Consider the following 22,629-nt stretch of genomic DNA (forward strand, 5'->3'; position numbering starts at 1 on the left):
AACAAATTATTGGACAAACTCTTGCATGAAAGTGTAAACCAAAATAATTATAGAAGTAAAGAGGAATATGTCTAAGAAAAGTGGTCAGGTACCTAGCAGATGACATTAACAAATTATTATCTCTTCTAGGTATTTTATTTCCTCCAAACATTTGCCTTTTTTCATTCCTTCTGCTATACATCTGATCCTGATAGAAATATTAATTGTATAGGAATTAATTTATTATAGAGTTCCCCTACACATGCTTAGAGAAATGAAAAGGGCTGACAATACGAAAATCATCTGTCTCTCATCCTTCGATCACTGGGTATGTTTACTATGTTAACTTCTTAAACGGATCAAGAAGCCAAGCAAAGTTTATGGAGAGTAGGCTGAATAACTACACTGAGGCTGAGATGTCCAATGGCATCAGTTCCTTGGCACACTTATTCAATCTCTCAGAGCCCCTAGATCAAGATGCTACGCAGGAAATCTAAATGACAAAGGACAGCTTCTGTAGTGTTTTTTTTTGTAGCAATCAACAGAAAAACCTACTCTAAAGTTTCAGAAGAGAATAACCATATTGCCGATTAGAAAAGAATATTCTGAATGTGATGACTGAAGCATGGGAGTCACTTTTAATTGTGTTCCCTTAGTGAAGAGTCACGGGCTTTGCTGCCATTACTTTTGATTCATTTGGTGAAAACAATCAGCAGATAGGACAAACAGAGAGAATCAGGACACCTAGCCCTTGTTTTTTAAATTGTAACCAGAGTAAGTGTATACGTGTGAAGAATAAATGCATACTTCATATTTTAGATTGTGATTCCCACATATTCGTTATTATATTCGTCACAAATGCACACTTTCATCTTAGGCTATCTGAAGGATATAAATGTTACACCAAACCATAACCTAACAAGCCATACCTCTAATTCAGTAACATTTTACATGATTGTAGAAAGAATTTAAAATAATACCATAAATGTTCAATATACCAACTCTATAACCAAACTGATCACAAAAGCTACCTGCTCTGATGACACTGATAAAACAGTTTGGTTATAAGGTGTTAAGAGAAACTGTGCTTACTTATTACTTATTACCTGACTTGTTCCCTCCAGAAGCCCTCAAATGAAAGTCTCAAGAAGTCTCATAGACAGAAATAGCCCTCAGAGTAGAGATGAAGGGAACAAAAGAGTCGTCCTCGGGATACTGAAAATGTTCTCTTTCTAGACGCTGGTTTGTGCCTGTGTTCTATTTGCAAGGAGTCAGTGAGCTGTCCATTTAAGCTACATGTGCGTTTCTATCTGCTATGCCTCCAGAAATTTTTCAGAATTCTTCCTGATCAAACTCTTTATATAAATTTCAATGTATAGTCTAAGAATTTGGAAAAACATTATAACAAGAGTCCTAAAAATTACAGCTAACAAAAGTAACATCCAACAAATGAATATTGCCCCCCCCCCAAAAGTATCTAATGACCCTTACTTGATTATCAGAAATTTGTTTGATAAGTGGATCCCTTCGGGCTTGCTGAAGAATGTAGAGTCGAGCCTCGTACTTTCTCATAAGTTCTTCGGTCTCTTCCCTGTGGTCATCCCACTGCAGACTGTCGATAACCATGTCCTCCAGCTGCTGCTGCCGTAGCTCGACGCCATGCTGAGTGTTGTCCCACTGGTTCCTGACCTTTTCCACTGGAGAAAGTGTTATAGACAAGAATTCCAGAATGTGACTAACCAGAAGGGGAGATAATGCCTAATACCAAATTTATTACAAACAAGACTACTAGGGACAAGAGGAAGGAGGCAAGTTGACACGCACATTTTTAAAGAAATTTCTATATGTCTGCCACACTATATATATAATTGATATATTTCTGAAACTGTTCTTGAGGAAAAGTCTTCAATTAACCTTTAAATGTACTAAAATACCTCACAATAAAAAAATAGCTATTATTATAAATTGGTAAAGCAAAAATTATAGGGAAACTAACTTCCTATCTCATTTTGTATTTACAGGACCTGGTTTGAGGCAGGTAGACTCTTGACAGCACTTTATGACAGAGCTTTACGACACAGACACAGTCACTTGTCATTCGCAAAGGAGATGCTCAGGAGTCTTGGCTTTAAAAGGAAACTCTCAGAGAGAAGACTTCCACATTTGTTTGATTGTAGCATTAAACCTTTCTACAAGGAAGTATTTTTCCATGTTGACGTTCAAGAGAAACAATCAAAGTAACGTTGATGCAAGTTCTGTGTACCCAACAGTTCTTTATCATTCAAAAAAAACCCCAAAACTCATACTGGCTTTTTTCTGCTCTCTTTTTTATTGTTTATTTCTATTTCTCTTTCCTTCATTCTGTCTCTCTCACTCATCCTCTTCTCTCTTCTCCTCCCCTCCCTTCTCATTTTTAACATGAAGTTCGGAAAAGAGAGCTCTAGAGAAACAGACTTCTGATGAATTACTTCAAGGGCAGTTCATGATCTTGAACTGAAGTACCAGTAAGCAATAGATTTGAGTATCCTCAACAACCCACTGAAAATAGAAAGTTAAAAACAAACTTCTAGAATATATTCTGAACGCCAGACATACTGAAGGGCTGTAGTTAAGTACCAGCCCCAAAAGAACTTAACTACAAGATAACATTTCTTTTGGCAAAATTATTGGGGTAATACAGGGCTATAGTACACCATGAAAGCTAACAATTTAAGATTGTTCAGAAAGCCACAATTATACTTACATTTAATAATTCTAAAAAAATGTTTCAGATGATTTATTTTATACTGTCTGAATAATAGTTTAAATAAATTGCTTAAGATTTTAACTTAAGGAGAGTACAGATCTATCATAATGTTTTACTCGTCAGTTAAAAAGTTACAGAGAGTCCTTATGACAAATTCTGCCACCGATAGAATCTTTCTATGCTGAACAAATAAAACTAAAAAAATCAAGGGACAGCAAATAAATACCACTGGTTTATCATAAAAATAAGCAAATTATCCTTTTAATTGTGAATAAGAGCTAAAAACAGGCTGCTGTTGGTAGCACACGACAGCTGAGAATGGTAATTCATATAATAAAATAGTGACTCTGCAGCCTCTATGTAAGAAAATGGAGAGAAAAGAGAAAGAGGGAGTTAAATTGGAAAGGAAGGATATTTGGGAGAAGGAAATTCCTGTCAAAAACCTTATGAGCCACTCTGGACAAATACAGTGGCATTGGGAAAAAAAAATGTAAGATGGCAGGAAAAGCAAAATGGAGACGGCTTGTTAAATCTGGTGTCGGGAAAGCAGAGACGCTTTCCTGCCCCGCGACAGGAAGTGGGATCCCTCCAGAGTTCCATAACGGGCATAAGCAATCCATGAATTAATAAAGGGAAGGAGAAAGAAGGACAATGGCCAAATCAGTAAAAGTAAACCAACCTTGTGAGACATTAAAAGTGAACTTTCCTAACTCATCTCTTCTAACAACCTTTGCCGCCACATTTATTTTGAAATCGAAACACACTTTTTTTTTTTATAGAAGAAATAGTTGAATTTCTCCCCTGGAGAAATAGTAAACAAGGTGATAAAATACATTCCAGTTTCTATTTTGCCACAAATTAAATACAGAATTTGTACTGGGCACTGTGAGAGGCTCCAGAAAGTTGGAATATTCACAATCTGAGCACGGGAGAGAAAATTTAAGTAGCTGTGAGATCCATAATGGAGTTATGGGATGGGAGGGGGGCGGTTCACAAGCAGGAACCAAAAATAGAAATCTCCAGGGACCAGAGAAGAGGGCAGGGAAGGATTTTACAAAGGGGGTGACATTTTATCAGCTGAGTAGAATTTCATCTGGGGAGAAAAAGCCGAGAGGAAAAAAATAACGTGAAAAAAGGTAAGGAGAATAAGAAATGTCAGGATGTATTAAAGAATATATATAGTACAGAAAAACTACAGATGGGGCCGAGGACTGTAGTGGAAGACGGGATCATAAAATCAGACTGTGACCATCCCTAGAAGTCTCTAAAGTATGTTTCAATTTCAAAATAAATGTGGCAGCAACGAGCTTATTATTAGAACACATGAGTTAGCAGAGAACTTTTAGTGTTTTGAAATGTTGGTTTATTTTTCCTGAATCAGCCACTGTACTTCTTTCTCCCTTCTTTTATTATTAGACCGCTTGTGCCTATCCATTCTTGAGAATCTAGACTTTGTTCTCTATGACATACAGGTGTTTGTAAGCCAGAAATTAAACTGGAAACAAAAATTGTGGCTTTGGTTGTTTGTTTATTTTTTGTTTTGTTTTGTTTTGTTTTTAGCTAAAGCATTACCAAATTACTGCCAGACACAGAGTAGTTGCTCAATAATTATTTTTGGAATGAATTTGGAGAAGATGAGTTAAAAGACATGCTAAGATCTGGTTTTGGTGAATGAATTATAATGAAAGAACGGATTTGAGTTTTTACAAGTTTGTCTAATTTTTGTTTTCCTGGTTCCTTCAAAAGAAGTATTAATTTAAAAGTAAATAACCTAATTAATCAGTAATTACTGAAAAGCAATAATATTAATATTTAAAACAATTCATAAGGGAATTCTGACAATGTTCATAGAAAAATAAAAAACAAGGGAAAGGTATATTTATTAAAGTATGAAATATCAAATATTAATTTCTGGTTGAATAATCTTTGAAAGTATGACTGTTTCTGCGAAACTATTTTCAGTGTAAATGGATAATGAGATAATTTTTAAAAAATTTTATTTATTATTGATTTGAGAGAGAGAGAAAAACATCGATTTATTGTTCCACTTATTTATATATTCACCAGTTGATTTTTTCACATGCCCTGATCAGGGATTGAACCCATAACCTTATGTATATCAGAAAAACTCTATAACCAACTGAACGACCCGGCCAGGGCCAATTATTATTATTTTTTTTACTTACATTTTTCTGTGATTGCTGTTCTCACGTCTGAACTGGAAGCTTTATTTTTCAAATTCTGAGCCAATGTAAAAACACAGTCAAGCTGAGGGTGGCGCTGTTCCAGGTCGGCCTTTGTGATCTGTTTCAGAAGACACGGTTATCAGGACAGGTTAACAGGCTATCCTATAAGAACACTAAGGAGCCTGACCTGTGGTGGCGCAGTGGATAAAGCGTCGACCTGGAAATGCTGAGGTCACCGGTTCGAAACCCTGGGCTTGCCTGGTCAAGGCACATATGGGAGTTGATGCTTCCAGCTCCTCCCTGTCTCTCTCTCCTCTCTCTCTCTCTCTCTCTCTCTGTCTCTCTCTCCCTCTCTCTCTCCTCTCTAAAATGAATAAATAAAATTAAAAAAAAAAAAAAGAACACTAAGGAGGCGAAACTGGCGCGCTGACATCCATGTTGCCGTTTTTCCTCCTGCAAAGGATAGTGAGGCATCTGCGATGTGGCAGAGCAAGTGCAGAATTTGGAATCACCAGTCCTGGGTTCAAATCTCAGCTCTACCACTTCTCATCTAGGTCATCAAGTGAGGCACTTCACCTCTATGGGTCTTTGTTTTCACAAAAAGAAATAATAAAATACTTGCAGCTCAGCTATATTAAGTCTGAGGGATTAGATTTAAAAAAATAGAAGTTCCTTTAAAAACCAAAAGGAAAAAAAAATGTTCTGAAATCATTAGCAGTGATTTCTGCAGTGATTATACCTTGCATAACAGTCCTACATCAGATATGAACACAATCTAATGTCACCTATAGGGATGGGGGTGAGATATTAGAAAAACACTAAGTGCAATAATTGCAAATTAAATAACCCTAGACACACAAAAATACTGTTGGCTCTGGAATTTATTTCTCAGCACTGATGAACATGGGAGAAAAGCTAATATCAGGAAAATGGTGAGTTTTAAGTATAGAATAACTAGCCGTAAAGACTATTTCAATAGGCACAAAGAATGCGACACAGATTCTCTCCCAGATCATCCTCTTTATGAATTCACTAAATTTTGTAGACGTCAACTACTCCTACAATGCCAAATATTATTCCTAAATGGATTCTTCACAACTTCCAACCGGAGTCCCAGAAAGACATTTCAACGAATGCCGATCATTTCCTTCTAAATGGCAAAAGACCCAACGTATTAGAAACTAAATCATCAAACCCTCATCCACGTTTCATTCCCTCTATTCCTCATTTTGGCTAATTGCAACAGCATCACCGTAGCCGCTCTTCCCTTTGCATTAAGCATCCCTTGCTCTATGCCCATTGTTCCTACTAAAGCAGGGCATTGTTATCATCAGCCCCTAGCCATAATTTTAAAAAGGAAAAAAGATACTAGGCCATTGCTTCCAGACTACAAGTCCAAAGGGCTTCCCATGGCCAACAAGCTCTTTCAGAGTGAACTGGAGCTGCCTTTGTTTGCTATCTCATTTCCCGCTCCACTTACTCGCACAAACGACCCACCGTCCCTCATGCTTCCTCAGCTCATGTCTCTATCAATTCTGCTCCTTATAGCGGGAGTGTAATTCACTTGTCTCTGGGTGTGAAAACCCCACTTGTCTGCCCTCCAGCACTGTGGAAGAAACTCCCTTCTTCATCCGGGGTCCCCTAACAGGTCCCTGTAACATCCGGGCTCCCCTAACAGGCCTTGTCCCTACCTCATCTGGGCTCCCCTAACAGGTCCCTGTAACATCTGGGCTCCCCTAACAGCCCTTGTCCCTGCCTCATCCGGGCTCCCCTAACAGGTCCTCATCCCTGTAACATCCGGGCTCCCCTAATAGGCCTTGTCCCTACCTCATCTGGGCTCCCCTAACAGGCCTTCCCCCTACCTCATCCGGGCTCCCCTAACAGGCCTTGTCCCTACCTCATCTGGGCTCCCCTAACAGGTCCCTGTCCCTACCTTATCCGGGCTCCCCTAAAAGGTCCCTGTTCCTGCCTCAGCCAGGCTCCCCTACCAGGTCCCTGCATTACATTTCGCTCTGCCACAGAGTTTTGTTTGCTTATGTGCATTCTACGCGTTCGCCTCCATTGGGCATATTGTAAATTTGGTGTCTACCTGAAAAATAGTTAAAGAAGTCAGTGAACTAATAGAAGTAAATTACTTACAAAAACACTCAGCATACATTAAGCACTTAATAAAAGTTAGCAATTGCTGTTATACTTTTACGGTTCATTCCTAATTTCTATCTAATATATTCTTTTTTTTTTTTTTCTGAAGCTGGAAACGGGGAGAGACAGTCAGATAGACTCCCACATGCGCCTGACCGGGCATCGCTCTGTTGCGACCAGAGCCACTCTAGCGCCTGGGGCACAGGCCAAGGAGCCATCCCCAGTGCCCGGGCCATCTTTGTTCCAATGGAGCCTCGCTGCGGGAGGGGAAGAGAGAGACAGAGAGGAAGGAGAGGGGGAGGGGTGGAGAAGCAGATGGGCACCTCTCCTGTGTGCCCTGGCCGGGAATCGAACCCGGGACTTCTGCACGCCAGGCCGACGCTCTACCACTGAGCCAACCGGCCAGGGCCTCTAATATATTCTTTTTAATATCTCTATACAACACACTACCCAGAATCTAGTACATACAAAATATGAAAAAAACTTTTTAAATCGGTATGTGTGTGTACACATTTGTGTGTGTGTAAATTATAGTCAGAAAATTCTCACTTTTCATGCCAGCAATTAAACAAGTGAGCTCATCATGAAATATAAGTTCAAAAGGCACTTCAGGAAATTATCTTATATCACTCTAGGTATTAAATGTAACACTAGTTTTCCATTTATACTGATGGGGCTAGATTTAGATTATCAGTTCTAGATCTTAAAATATACACTGAGTCCACAACTGAAGTTGGAAAAGGGGATCTTTCCTACACACATAAAGGCAGAGAAAGCTCTCCTCTGCCGAGCTAGCCTGAGATGGCTGTCGGACAGAGACTTTGCTTGAGCTCCCTCTCCCAGAGGAGACGGGATAAACAAAGGACCCGTGTGTCCCAGGAAGAGCCTCTACACTGTGCACCTACTTTCATCCTGGAAACTGTCTTATTGATCTCTTCCACATCCCCGACAGTGACAATGTTGGACTTCAGCATCTGGTCGATCAGTACCAGCCAGTCGGCTAGTTCCGTTATCGTCTTATCCAGATCAGCAGGAATTGAAATCTCCGAAGGACGCGGTGACTGAACGGGAAGATCTGACGCAGAGGAGACCAGCATCACCTTCAGGGTGGCAGGATGAGCTGAAATTAAAAAGGTAGCAAAGTATTACTAAATCAACAGGATATTCTGAATGCGGTGGTGCTACACATCTGTGTATTTATGTAAAATTTAGATTAAGGAAAAAAAAAATGGTACCAGTTTTTCTTTTTTCATACTGACGTGGCAAAGGCATTTCCGGTAATACCTATGTCTTTGGCGGCCATAGAGCCAATTCTCACAACATTCTAGGGCAGCAAGAACTCAGGAGTAACTAACACCGATACCACGAGAAAATAAAATATCCATCAACAGTGAGAAAATTAGCGCTATTTTATTTTGTCAAGAAGTTGGCCTTAATTATAAATCCAATTTATTCTTACTTTTCTGTTCTCTTTTACTTAATTTTAACCATGAGTATTAATAATTCTTAATATGCATCACTGTGGATACCGATGTGATCATTTATGTACAAATTCACTAACTGTTTGTTAAACACTTTTCCTACAGCTGATTACTTCGATGGCTCCTTACGCTTTACTTTAAAAAAAGAACTTGCAAAGAATATCTTTTTTGTACAGAGTACTTTGCACATTTCTGATCAACACTTTGGTATAGACTGCTGTAGAATGAGTGGGTCAGAACACATGAAAAATTTAATGTATTAAGTACTTACTGCCAAATTGTTTTCCTTAGGAGTTGGGAACTTAGACTTTAGCAGCATGTGTGCAACTCAGAACACCCCACATCCACAGCAACAATATTCTATCTCAATGGATAAACACGCAGCTCTCACCATGTGTTTCACTTACCAGATTTTTGATTATAAGTGAGAGTAAATATTTTTTGTTTCTTAACCAAATACAGTATAATTTAAAACTGTCTGCTTTACCTGCTTTCTTATCAATTTGCAGGAACTCATTTTTATAGGAGAGAGGAACCCTTGCCATATTGCCGGAAATACTTTCTATTTTACGATTTTTAATGTGTTTTTTTGTTTTTCTTTTTAACATACATGTTATCTAATTTGGGTGATCAAATCCAGAAATCTGTCTTGGAAGATTGTTTTTCCAGAACGTTTAAAGTGAGAGATTCTTGTCTTCTTCAAAAACTGGGTAAATATTTATTTCTTTGGGTTGTTTGTTTGCGTTCGTCTTGTTTTGTTTTTCATGAGAGGTTGGTTGTTTATCTCTAGCTTTAGATGAGGTAGCTGCGTTAATTATTAGACCCATTTGAAGCCCCACCTCAGCATACAGTATATTAGGTGAGGTTTAAATAATCTGAAAAATATAGCCAATCTGTAAATTCAACACAATTCAAATTAAAAACTCCAACATGTGTGCATGTAACTTGACAAGTCATTGATTGAAATTTCTGATTTTAAAATCAATATAGAAAAGGCCAAGAACAGTCAAGAGCGAGAGGGCAGGGCACGGAGGTTCAGAGAGCCTGTGAGGCGTGGTGTAGCAGTTATGGCGCCGGAGCCCACACTCCCGTGTGGGCAGTGAGAGGAGGGAATCAACTGTGAGAAGGACTTTTGTCCTCCACATCTAAGTGATCAGCATTTGTCAGTAAATAGCTTCCCTGGGAAGGAGAACTCTTCGAAATCCCCATCTCCCACCTGGTTCCAAGGATATCTAAACCTTTGTTTTCAGTCAGGATGTGCACCTAATTACACTCCCCCCAGGCCATGTAAGCATAACGGTTACAGCTGATTTTCTAAAAAAACTACAAGTTCCCCTTTGCCCCAACTTGTCCAATCCCTTCCCTTCAGCAGGCCCTGTTATGCCCACACCCCACTCTAGTCTCAGGAAATGCAAAAAGTCTTATCTACCATGAGTGCCTTGCACACTCAGGGCTATCAAAGTGTGCTGGGTTTAAAGAAGACGTTCCTTTCAAATAACTGAAAATGAAATGACAATAGCATTGTGCTTTCAAGTTTAAGGTTTCTCTAATTCATGTATGATGCTCATAATCATAATATTTAATTATGTTTATAAAAAAAAGAGTTAAGGAATAAACTGTATCTTACCAGCAATTCTTTTCTGAGAAACGGAACAGGGCTCCTCGATGCATTCCTTCAGGGCGCTAGGCACTTCTCTGCATACCTACAGTATCAGGCCAAACAGAGAAGAGTACTATATACATAAAGGTGATTACATTTTGTGTGTGTGTGTATGTGTGTGACAGAGACAGAGAGAGGGGACAGATCAGGACAGACAGACAGGAAGGAAAAGAGATGAGAAGCATCAATTCTTCGTTGTGGCTCCTTAGTCTCCTTATTCACTGACTGCTTTCTCCTATGTGCCTTGACCGAGGGGCTACAGCAGAGCAAGTGACCCCTTGCTCAAGCCAGTGACCTTGGGCTTTAAGCCACTGACCTTTGGGCTCAAGCCAGCGACCCGCACTCAAGCTGGTGAGCTCGTGCTCAAGCTGGATGAGCCAGCACTCACGCTGGCAACCTTGGGTTTCAAACTTAGGTCCTCTGCATCACGGGCCGATGCTCTATCCACTGCACCACCGCCTGGTCAGGCAAGGAGTGACACATTCTTTCCATTGTTCCTAGTCCTTAAAAGGTGCCCAGCATCAAGCGAGAGTCTAGTCAAAAAATCTATTCAGTGAGTGAGTGACTGCATGAATGAATGAAATGCCCCACACTATTATTTCCCAAAGTGTGTTTGTTGAAATTCTCTGCACAACCAGCATTGCCTGTCCGTGGACATTCCTAATTCACCTGGGGAGAGTAAAATCGCTGTGAGGTTCTGGGAAAAAGAAAGCACTGGCTTTATCTGACGTAGTGTTCCCAAAGTGTCCACTGTGCCCCATTCTAAACAACACCCACTGACATATTCTGAGCTAAATATGGGTACTCTGACTGAATATGCACAGCTGAGCCTGGCATGTTTAACACGGGTCCAACATGTCTGGAAAACAGTAAAAGGTGGGAGAGTAGAGCTGAAGTCAGAGAAAAAGCAGGAAACCAGAACATTAGAGGCCTGCTAAGTAAGTCACAGTAAGGACTGTAGCCTTTACTCTGAATGGGACAGAAAACCATTAGCGGGATTTTGCTCAGAGGAGCTACTTGATCTGAATTACGTTTTTATAAATACTTCAGCTCCTTTGTAGAGAAAAGATTGACAAAGGGCAAAGAAGCAAACAGGGAACCCAGGGAAAGGACCTTTGTAGTGATCAAGAAAAGGGATAACGGAGCCCTGGCAGGCTGGCTCAGTGGTAGAGCATCGGCCTGGCGTGCAGAAGTCCCAGGTTTGACTCCTGGCCGGGGCACACAGGAGAAGCGCCCATCTGCTTCTCCATCCCTCCCCCTCTCCTTCCTCTCTGTCTCTCTCTTCCCCTCCCGCAGCCAAGGCTCCATTGGAGCAGGGATGGCCCGGGCGCTGGGGATGGCTCCTTGGCCTCTGCCTCAGGCGCTAGAGTGGCTCTGGTTGCAACAGAGCGACACCCTGGAGGGGCAGAGCATCGCCCCCTGGTGGGCAGAGCGTCGCCCCCTGGTGGGCGTGCCGGGTGGATCCCGGTCGGGCGCATGTGGGAGTCTGTCTGACTGTCTCTCCCCGTTTCCAGCTTCAGAAAAATACAAAAAAAAAAAAAAGAAAGAAAGAAAGAAAAGGGATAACGGGACTAGAAACAAGCCTTTGGAAAGGGGGCAGATGGGGGGAGAAGCAGTCCAATTTATGAGAGTTTCAAACCTAGGAAAAGCTGAAATAATTGTACAGGGAACACTCACGTGCCACCCAACATCTGCAACTGGTGACAGTTTGCTATGTTTGCTTCAACGTGTCTCTAATTATCTAGCCATCCATCAAACCACACATCAAATGGATATGTATTTTGAAGAAGTTGATGAGGGTGGCTCTAAGGTTTAGTTTTTTTTTTCAGTTGAGATATAATTTACATACCAAAAGGCTGAGTCCAGGGTGTCTGGCCTACCTTATAATAAAGATAACATTGCCAGTAGCTGAGGTGGGAGAAGTATACGAATGCCCAGGGTCTGGGGGGTAGAGATCAGGACCTCGATTCTGTACGGGACTTGGAGATGCCTGTTAGACAGCCAGGCGGAGATGCTGAGCCGGCAGAGGCACAGGAAAGCGTGGAGTGTGGACAGAAGTCTCGGCCAGAGATACAAATGCCTGCGTCATCAGTAACAGTGACTCATCAGCACAGTAACTCTCGCTCAGGGAGGCTAGATCAATAAAGCACGGGCATCATTAGATTTACAATCTTGGCTGCCATTCTAAGAGGACTGAGGGGGAAGGAAATGCCTGGTATGAGCTCTCTCCAAACCAGGGGCAGAGACACACAGTCAGTATTCCAAACAGGCCACATATTCTGAGGCGGGGGTGTCAAACCAACATAAATAGAGATCTACAGTTTTATCTGCTTTTAACTGTTTTGACTGAAAAAAAAAAAAAAAAAAAACAAAGCAAGGCAATGATATGAGAAAAAGGATCTTATCTTGGTCATATATGTAGCCACATGCCATTACATTCCACCTGGGACTTAGTAAAGATATGTTGAATGAACAAAATCACCAAAAAACATACCTACATATATAAAAAGTCAAGTGCAGCATCAGGAGTTTTTAAATGTCTTCATTCTCAGAATATAATTATTGGCCTTTTATAGCCTCATTCTAATATATATTCACCATTTAATGTAGTATATAACATATAAATCCCACAGACCAAAAAAATGCATGTAAATTAAAAAGCATTCTTTGAGAACATATGCTTCTGTCCATGACAGACATAAAAACTAATCATAATTATAAACACTAGTAAGCACTGGTAAAACGGGCCCATATTTGGATATCCTTAAAAGCAAAGTTCTTATATGATCCCACCTCTCTGACAACAAAATCTACCAATATGAGAGAGGTGTCACAGTAATTCCAAATGCACACCTTCGTCCATGCCGAATTCACGGTTCTTAAGCTTCCTGAAAGCTTTTCTCTCTCGTGTAAGCTCAGACTTCTGTCAGACAGTATCTCCAGTTCAGTCCTGTTCAGCCACGCGAGCTTCTCGGCTTGCATATCCATCTCCTGCTTTAAGTCCTGCAGGTGGCAGGAGAGAGGTGCGATCAGAAGGCTGTCACAGTAGAGGAGGTCCAAGGACTCTATCAGAAAGTCACATAGTATGGGCAAGTGTTCTACAAATGTGGACTTAATTTTTTAAGTGGAAAATCAACTTATGAGAAAGCTGAACGTACATGAGCAAACTGTAACTGCTCTAGGAATGACCCCACCTGACGTGTGAGCTCTACAGTCATAATTTAGCATTCTGTTCTTAGAGGAGGAAAATGGTGTCTGACCTAATGAAAGGCCAAGAAAAGGAAAGGAGCAGGAGCCTTTCATGCATCTCTCTCCGCCGGCTCTGATGTGCTGTCTCACCCTTTGAGATGGCCCCTCTATTGTGTATAAAGGGATGTTTCCCGAAAACTACTGAAAGTTTTTGTTAAAACAGGAACAGGTTTGTTAGACTAATCTGTGGTTACATTTTGAAAAGAAAACGTAATAACTGCTTCCTACATATTTTTTCATCATTAGTAATAGTTTCCTTCCCAAAATACCTCAGTCACAGTCCTTTAGTTAAAATCTCTTTTCAAATTAGGAGGTATGGTTTTAGGCATACTTTGATACCTATGTGTTTATCTACATACACACCCAATTTCATGTTTAAAAAATAAAAATATGATTGCACTGTGCTTATTGTTCTATAACAAGTCTTTTTATTCTTAACACAAAATATATAAAATTTGTGGATGTTTGAGCATATTCATACAGGGGGTCCTCGGGTTACAACACAGTTCCATTCCTTTAATAGTGACATAACCCGAATTTTGGTATAAGTCAAAACACACCCTAAACCAGGGGTCCCCAAACTTTTTACACAGGGCTCCAATTCACTGTCCCTCAGACCATTGGAGGACCACCACATACAGAGCTCCTCTCACTGACCACCAATGAAAGAGGTACCCCTTCTGGAAGTGCGGTGGTAGGCTGGATAAATGGCCTCAGGGGGCCACACGCGGCCCATGGGCCATAGTTTGGGGACACCTGCACCTAACACAAATCAAACACTTGCGCTTTTAATAGTCCAGAATGGCGTAGGTAAGCGTACTGGGGGACGCCAACACCCTTACTCATACGTCATGTGCAACCAAACTAGTTGCCCATGTAGTCTCTAAGTACAATGCTAATAACACAAGCTGAAACACATCTCAATTGTTTTAAGTGTTTATGGCAGAGAGCGTTATAAACTGAAAACATCGTATGTTGAGATTGTCATAACCCGAGAACCCCCTGTATATCTATATATCTTTGTGCATTTCTATATAGTATAAATAACTATAAATAACCTTGTTGGATGCAGATCAACAACAACAAAAAAATGGATCAATACAACCATGACACTAAGTCCAGAGTAACATGCAGGGAGTTTTTCTCAAGTCACTTAAGAGTTTTCTTAAGTTAATATAAAACTCAATTTTAGAGATAGTAATCAGTAATTATCTTCTACACCTAAGAGCAAAAGCTTCGTAGCAATATTACATTTCAAAATGATGAAATGAAGTCTGTTTAAAATATCCAAAAAACCTTAGGTCTAATGCTAAGATTACATGATTTATTATTTTTATGTGAGTGAAGCCTTACCACTGCAAGAACAAAATATAGCTGTTCTTTAAAAGGAAAAAATAAAGATATTCCTCTTTAAAGTCTTCCACATACAGTATGAAGTACAAAGGTTCTTCCCCTTTTCTTCTTCTAATATTTTATCTTATTTTTAGTGTAAGTGTTCACGCATCAAAAAGTACTGGCAAATATAGAGACAGCCCACTTACTGTTAATTCTTTCAGATTTTCCTCCCGCTCAGTGGTTGGTCTCTTCTGCACAGCATTCTCGGCCTTTGTTAACCAACAGATAATCTCATCTAGTCTTTTCCTGTACTCCGTCACCTGCTTGCTTTCTCCTTTTAGCCTAAAAGAATATATCATTGAAAAATATTGTGAAAAATTATTCAATTAAACAGAACATTGGACATTTACTTTGTGTATGGTAACTAAATACACCACAAAAGAAATAACTCTTGCTAATTATTTTAATATTTGTTTTAAATGTGCCAAAAATAATGTCCACATTCTGCAGTACCAATGATTACTTGATCATGTAAGAAGAATTCTTCCTTCATTAGTTCAAAAACATTGAAACCAAAGACTTATCTTCTCTCATCATGGAAATTATATAGAAATTTAATAGGAAGAGTTTTTTTTAAAAGCTTGATACCACTCCAATATAATGGACTTTTAAAAAAACATGAAAAGTACTTTGATCTAAAGTTATAAAAAGAAACACATAATTGTTTTGAATTCTCCATGAAGATAGAAAGGCATCATTATATGACATGTCATTCTCATTAGGTGTCAATTATTACTCTACTTCATTCACAGGAAAGAAAGAATATCAACAATGCATGCTGCTGAGAATGAAAATATTTTACACGTTTTAGAAAATTCAAGAAAATGAAAATTTAATTGGCTCATAAGTCTTATATTTTAATATAGCCAATTTATAAAAACATATCTAGAAAATAAAGCAAACACTTTAAATGACATAGGTAAGAAATAGTCATTATGAATATAAAAAAAGAACTGCCTTAATTAGAGTTTCTAAATGTTATAGGTATATAAGCCATCTGTGAGAAGATGAGAATATCATCGGAACTCATATGACAAACAAGCTTATGTATTTTTAAGAAAGGGTATGAAAGCTATTTAGAGCTTGGTCGTGGTATCATTATTTTTATAGCTGCTGTTACTAGCTGCTGATTTAAAAACAGAATGCAATTTTTTAATGAATTACATTGTGTCATCTCCTAATAAGAATTTACATTTTTATGGCAATGACTTTGTCTTTTTAACCACAAAAGGCGTAACACACTGATGCAATATATTATATAAATATATATATTAATATTGATATATTTAGTAGACAATCAGTAATATGTGAAGGAAAGTACTTTAATATTTAAAAAACTAATGAAAATCATAAGTTTTCATTCTTAAGTATCCATCAGGAGAGAACACTGGTTCAAAATTAAAAACAAAAAAAATCAAGCAATAGCCCTGGTCAGTTGGCTCAGCAGTAGAACCTTGTCCTGGCATGTGGATGTCCTGGGTTCAATTACCAGTCAGGGCACACAGTGAGAAGCAACCATCTGCTTCTCCATCCCTCCCCCTCTCGCATCTCTTTCTCTTTCTTTCTCTCTCTCTCTCTCTTCCCCTCCTGCAGCAATGGCTCGAGTGGAACAAGTTGGACCTGGGTGCTGAAAATGGCTCCATGGCCTCTGTCTCTGGTGCTAAAAGTTTGGTTGCTGAGCAATAGAGCAATGCCCCAGATAGGCAGAGCATTGCCCCCTAGTGGGCTTGCCGGGTGGAACATGATCAGGGCTCATGCGGGAATCTGTCTCTGCCTCCCCTCCTCTCACTGAATTAAAAATCAAGCAATAGTACTGTTAAGATCAACAATACCAAAATAGGCAATTTACCCTCTGAACCAAAGAGAATTTAACTCAATTAACAACTTCAGAAATACCTAAAATACTATTATTAATCTGTATTTGCAAAAAAAGAACTTGGAATTTAAATTTTCCATGTTTCATAATCATGACTAATTTAGTATTTTGAAAATATATCTATGAAGAAAAATGACATTATCAAGTACAACACATATACAAGTCGCACAAAATTTTCATCTGCAAACTAGCCAATTATAAGCTACATTTTAAATGTTATCCCTCAGAATAAAAACAAGTTTTTAATTCATGTGCAAACAGTAGATAATAATAGCTCATCAAGGAGAAACACCATAACTTGTTGAACTGTGCAATTATTTAACTACAGGCACTCAATACAAAACAGATCGAACTGTGTGCTATTCCTCCATGACTATAATAACAGTACACATATAAGCTCTTAAAGTTTCAAGGTGGCCAAGTTAAAGATAAGTGGCTACCAAAAGTGAACTTAAAAATGAATTTATGGAAACAAACATTGCTTTAGTTAAAATACAAGATGTTGGAGAAGAGATGTATTATTCTTTTCTTTTCCAAATGTATTGACTTCACCTTATGTGTTCCAGGAGCAATAATTAACACATACCGCAGAGATCTATTTGAAAATCTTTAGGGAAATTCCTGCATTTATTGACGGCACATGCCACCAGGTACATACTTTTTTTTTAAGACCTGGGAAATAAATCATTTTTAAGCTAGAGAGAGTCTCCACGCAAACTCATTAGCATGGCACAGGAGACCCAGGGGCTCAGTCCAGTCCTGGCCCTGGTCCCTGAACACTCCTCTCCACCCAACCATGGCATCTCTCTCTCCTGGCCATACAGGGTCAGGCCTCCTACTTCTGCCTGTTCTACTTCGTTTTCCTAGAAGGCCCTCCCTAGAAGGAATTTATGGGAAATTGCTATAAATGCTTCTAAACTCAGTTTTAGGATCCCTCCCCTGCCAATGCCTAAACTCCATGGCCCATCACCCAGACCCGACCGTATGACAACACTGTATCTTCTTAACAATGTGTTCTTAAATCAAAACACAGGAAGTGACGTCACGGAAATGGCGCCGTGAGCAGCGCGTCCGACAGATCTCCCCAAAATCACAACAAATTTATCAACTAGAAACAGGAAAATTTATCTTCGGAGCAAACTGAAAGCAAAAGGACTGTTATCACTCGAATCTGAGAGACGAGGGTGTGGAGGAAGCTACCGCAGGGACGTTCATTCAAGCCGCGAGAAAGTGCGCCTGTGGTAAGTCATCCCGCACTCGGAAGCCGCCGCCGCCGCCGGCCGCCGCCGCCAGCCACCGCTAGCAGCGCCCGGGTTGGTTGCAGGGCGAGCGGCAAGCAGCCGCTGGCGCGCTCCCGGTCTGGTTGCAGACCGAGCATTGCAGACCGAATACCGCTAACGTTCCCAGCGGCCCGCGCACGGGGAGCGGGAGAGGCCCCAGGGCGGTATTCCCTACTTGGGAGATTCTGTCCGCGGGCGGGGCACCTCACCCAGCCATTCAAGCTAACAATCAAGCGTTGGGGGAGGGGCGCGCGCAGGCAGCCTGAAATACCTTCGGGAGCACAGCTGCGACCCAATTACTAAAATTAACTTAACCCGTGAAATCTGCGCACCCTCGGTTCTAATTGATAAGATCTCTCTCAGTTCACCGACCCAAGACAAGAGGCGTGATATTTTTTGGTGCCTCTCACTAAAGGGGCGGGGGCAACTTCTGATTGATAGAGCCTCCATATTCAGGGATAAACGCTAACAAGAAGGACTTGGCAGATAATAAGATCTATACCACACTAGTCGCAAGCAGAGACTAGTGCCTCTTCTTACCGGCCAAAACAGGCTACAAAGAGTGGAAAGCCTGGGTTGAGAGGTCCAACGGAATGCTAGGCGCTGAACAATCACCTTGACAACAATTGACTCCCACCCCCGCCTGATTACACTGGAGGCCCTGACTGTCAGAGCCCTTCCCAGAGCCTTGCACTGAGTGGGGATAGAGTGGGGATTTCCCAGCTCTTTGAGTCTCTTACTCCCCAGGCAGAAGCAGTGGCAGCCTTGTGGCTGGATCGCCAGGCTGCTGGTTCGGGAGGGGGGGACTGGGAGAGAGAATCCACGAAGGCGAACTCTCTCGTCGTTAGACCCTGCAGACGCCGGCAGGCCTTGACTACCAACAAGACTAAAGCCAATTGTGTGACATTGCCATAGAACCCCATCAACTGCAAGTCCCTGCCTGGGTGTGGCGCAAGGGCAGGGCCTGGGGTGCAGAGTCGCCGACCGGGAAGAGGGAGAGAGGAGAAGGAGGAAGAGGTTGACATCTCAAAATCAGGAAAAATCCACAGACTTTGCAGCTTGTTCCACTGTTTGTTGGTTTTTTTTTTTTTTGTTGTTGTTGTTGTTGTTGTTGTTGTTTGTTCCTTCTATCTTATTGCCTTTATTTCCTCCACCTCAGTCCTTCTATTCTCTGCCCATCTTATGCTTCGTTTTTCTTGAACTACACTACCCATAAGTGTTACATTTTATTTCTCTTCTTCATCCTCACCCTCCTTTGGGGTTATACTCCAGGACACTTAATTCTCACTCTCTCCTCTTTTGTTTTTTTTTTGCCTTATTTTGTCTTTTTCTCTTCCTTTTTTATTTCTTTCTTCGTTTTTCTCTTTTTCTTATTTTTTCCTTTCTATTCGTTTTTTCTTTTCTCGTTTTACTTTCCTCCCATTTAATCCTCAATCACGAACAAATTAGTTTCTTTGGGACTCAAGGTTTTTTTTGGCTTTGTTTTTCTTTTTCGGTTTTGTTTTTGTTTTTTTCTGGTTGGTTTGTTTTTGTGGCATTTTGGGTCCTCCCAAACCAAGGTCTCCATTGTATTTGGTCTTTGCTCCACTTAATACAACGTATTTTTACTTATTATTTTTATTTTTTCTTATTGATTATTCCTTTTTTTGTCCTTTATTCTGGTTCCCTCTTGTCCCTCTCATTATATCTCTTGGTTGACCGTCACCCGCAGGCAGATCAACTTATGCTTGTCTAAGATTTTCTTCCTTTTTTTTTTTTTTTATTTCTTATTTTTTTTATTTTTTATTTTTTATTTATTTTTTTATTTTTTGCCCCCTTGAACTCTTCACCGCAAACCAGGCCCTCCATTATAGGCACGATATTTCCCTGAGGAGGGGAGAGGAGGGAAGGAGAACAAAGAAAAAAAAAGGGGGAAATAATAAATTATTACTGCTCTTTTTTGTGGGGTGTTTTACCCTTTGTTTTTTTTTTTGTTTTTTTTTTTGTTGTTTTTTTTTGTTTTTTTTGTTTGTTTGTTTTTTGTTTTTTTTTGTTTTTTACTTTTTACTCTTTATTAATCCTAATTAGTGCTATCAACAAGACCACCCTCAGATGCCAATAAGAAAGAGGAAATCGAATATTATGGATACAAAAGAAAGAGAGGTAACACAAATAGATGTGGAAAAATCTATGGAGAAAAGACTTAACATATTGGAAGCCTTGGAGCTAAATGACAGAGAATTTAAAATAGAAATCTTAAAAATACTCAGAGATATACAAGAAAACACGGAAAGGCAATATAGGGAGATCAGAAAACAACTCAATGAACACAAAGAATATATTACCAAGGAAATTGAAACTATAAAAACAAATCAAACAGAAATGAAAAACTCAATTCACGAGCTGAAAAACGAGGTAACAAGCTTAGCTAGCAGAACAACCCAGATTGAAGATAGGATTAGTGAAATAGAAGACAAACAACTTGAGGCACAACAGAGAGAAGAAGAAAGAGACTCAAAAATAATAAAAAACGAGAAAGCCCTACAGGAATTATCTGACTCCATCAGAAAGAATAACATAAGAATAATAGGTATATCAGAGGGAGAAGAGAAAGAAAATGGAATGGAGAATATACTCAAACAAATAATAGACGAGAACTTCCCAAGCCTGTGGAAAGAACTAAAGCCTCAAATTCAAGAAGCAAACAGAACACCAAGTTTTCTTAACCCCAACAAACCCACTCCAAGGCACATCATAATAAAGATGACACAAACCAATGACAAAGAAAAAATTCTCAAGGCAGCCAGGGAAAAGAAGAGTACAACATATAAAGGAAGGCCTATTAGATTATCATCAGATTTCTCAGCAGAAACTCTACAAGATAGAAGAGAGTGGACCCCAATATTTAAGGCCCTGAAAGAGAGGAACTTTCAGCCAAGAATACTATACCCATCAAAGCTATCCTTCAAGTATGAAGGAGATATAAAAACATTCACAAATACAGAAAAGATGAGAGAATTTATCACGAGAAAGCCCCCACTCCAGGAAATACTAAAGGGGGTTTTCCAACCAGATTCAAAGAACAAAAGAAAACAACACCACAAGTAACAGCTCCACCAAGAACACAATAAAACCAAACTTAAACTGTGACAACAAAGGAAAAAAAAAGGGGGGGAGAGAATGGAGATTAACAGTAGCAAAGGACGATGAAGTGCAGAAATACTTATAAGATAGGGTACTACAATGAATATGGTAGGTACCCTTTTCATTACTTAATGGTAACCACCCTTGAAAAAACCACCACAAAAACACATGACTTAAAAAAGGTAGCAACAGAGGAAAGAAGTATGGAACACAAACAAACAGAAACAAATGATAGAAAAACAAAAGAGAAGAATCAAACTAGATACAAAACTAACAGAAAGCAATTTATAAAATGGTAGTAGGGAACCCACAAGTGTCAATAATTACACTAAATGTAAATGGATTAAACTTACCAATAAAAAGACACAGAGTAGCAGAATGGATTAAAAAAGAAAATCCAACTATATGCTGCCTACAAGAAACACATCTAAGCAACAAGGATAAAAACAAATTCAAAGTGAAAGGCTGGAAAACAATACTCCAAGCAAACAACACCCAAAAAAAAGCAGGTGTAGCAATACTCATATCTGATAATGCTGACTACAAGACAGAAAAAGTACTCAGAGACAAAAATGGTCACTTCATAATGATTAAGGGGACACTGAATCAAGAAGACATAACAATCCTTAATATATATGCACCAAACCAAGGAGCACCAAAATATATAAGACAGCTACTTATTGACCTTAAAACAAAAACTAACAAAAATACAATCATACTTGGAGACCTCAATACTCCGCTGACGGCTCTAGATCGGTCATCCAAACAGAGAATCAATAAAGATATAGTGGCCTTGAACGAAATACTAGAACACCTGGATATGATAGACATCTACAGGACACTTCATCCCAAAGCGACAGAGTATACATTTTTCTCTAGTGTACATGGAACATTCTCAAGAATTGACCATATGTTGGGCCACAAAGACAATATCAGCAAATTTAGAAAAATTGAAATTGTACCAAGCATATTTTCTGATCATAAAGCCTTGAAGCTAGAATTCAACTGCAAAAAAGAGGGGGAAAAACCAACAAAAATGTGGAAACTAAACAACATACTTCTAAAAAATGAATGGGTCAAAGAAGAAATAAGCGCAGAGATCAAAAGATACATACAGACAAATGAAAATGAAAATACGACATATCAGAATCTCTGGGATGCAGCAAAAGCAGTAATAAGAGGAAAGTTCATATCACTTCAGGCCTATATGAACAAACAAGAGAGAGCCGAAGTAAACCACTTAACTTCACACCTTAAGGAACTAGAAAAAGAAGAACAAAGACAACCCAAAACCAGCCGAAGAAAGGAGATAATAAAAATCAGAGCAGAAATAAATGAAATAGAGAACAGAAAAACTATAGAAAAAATCAATAAAACAAGGAGCTGGTTCTTTGAAAAGGTCAACAAAATTGACAAACTCTTGGCAAGACTCACCAAGGAAAAAAGGCACAGGACTCAAATAAATAAAATCCAAAATGAAAGAGGAGAGATCACCACAGACATCATAGATAT

The 22,629-nt window shown here is 39.5% G+C and overlaps 1 protein-coding gene across 4 annotated transcripts in view; it reads right to left on the reverse strand.

Moving 5' to 3' along the window:
• UTRN (utrophin) overlaps positions 1–22,629 on the reverse strand; it is a 515,659-nt gene that overhangs the window by 264,270 nt on the left and 228,760 nt on the right. For all 4 annotated transcript variants that reach the window (XM_066373070.1, XM_066373071.1, XM_066373068.1 and 1 more), the window contains 6 exons: positions 14,985–15,120; positions 13,048–13,197; positions 10,162–10,237; positions 7,959–8,173; positions 4,912–5,029; positions 1,471–1,676 (listed from right to left, as the gene is read on the reverse strand). In XM_066373070.1, coding sequence (XP_066229167.1) covers positions 1,471–1,676; positions 4,912–5,029; positions 7,959–8,173; positions 10,162–10,237; positions 13,048–13,197; positions 14,985–15,120 — 901 coding nt within the window. The remainder of the gene's footprint in view (positions 1–1,470; positions 1,677–4,911; positions 5,030–7,958; positions 8,174–10,161; positions 10,238–13,047; positions 13,198–14,984; positions 15,121–22,629) is intronic.

This window comes from Saccopteryx leptura, chromosome 3, assembly GCF_036850995.1.
Source record: "Saccopteryx leptura isolate mSacLep1 chromosome 3, mSacLep1_pri_phased_curated, whole genome shotgun sequence".
Taxonomy (NCBI): Eukaryota; Metazoa; Chordata; class Mammalia; order Chiroptera; family Emballonuridae; genus Saccopteryx; species Saccopteryx leptura.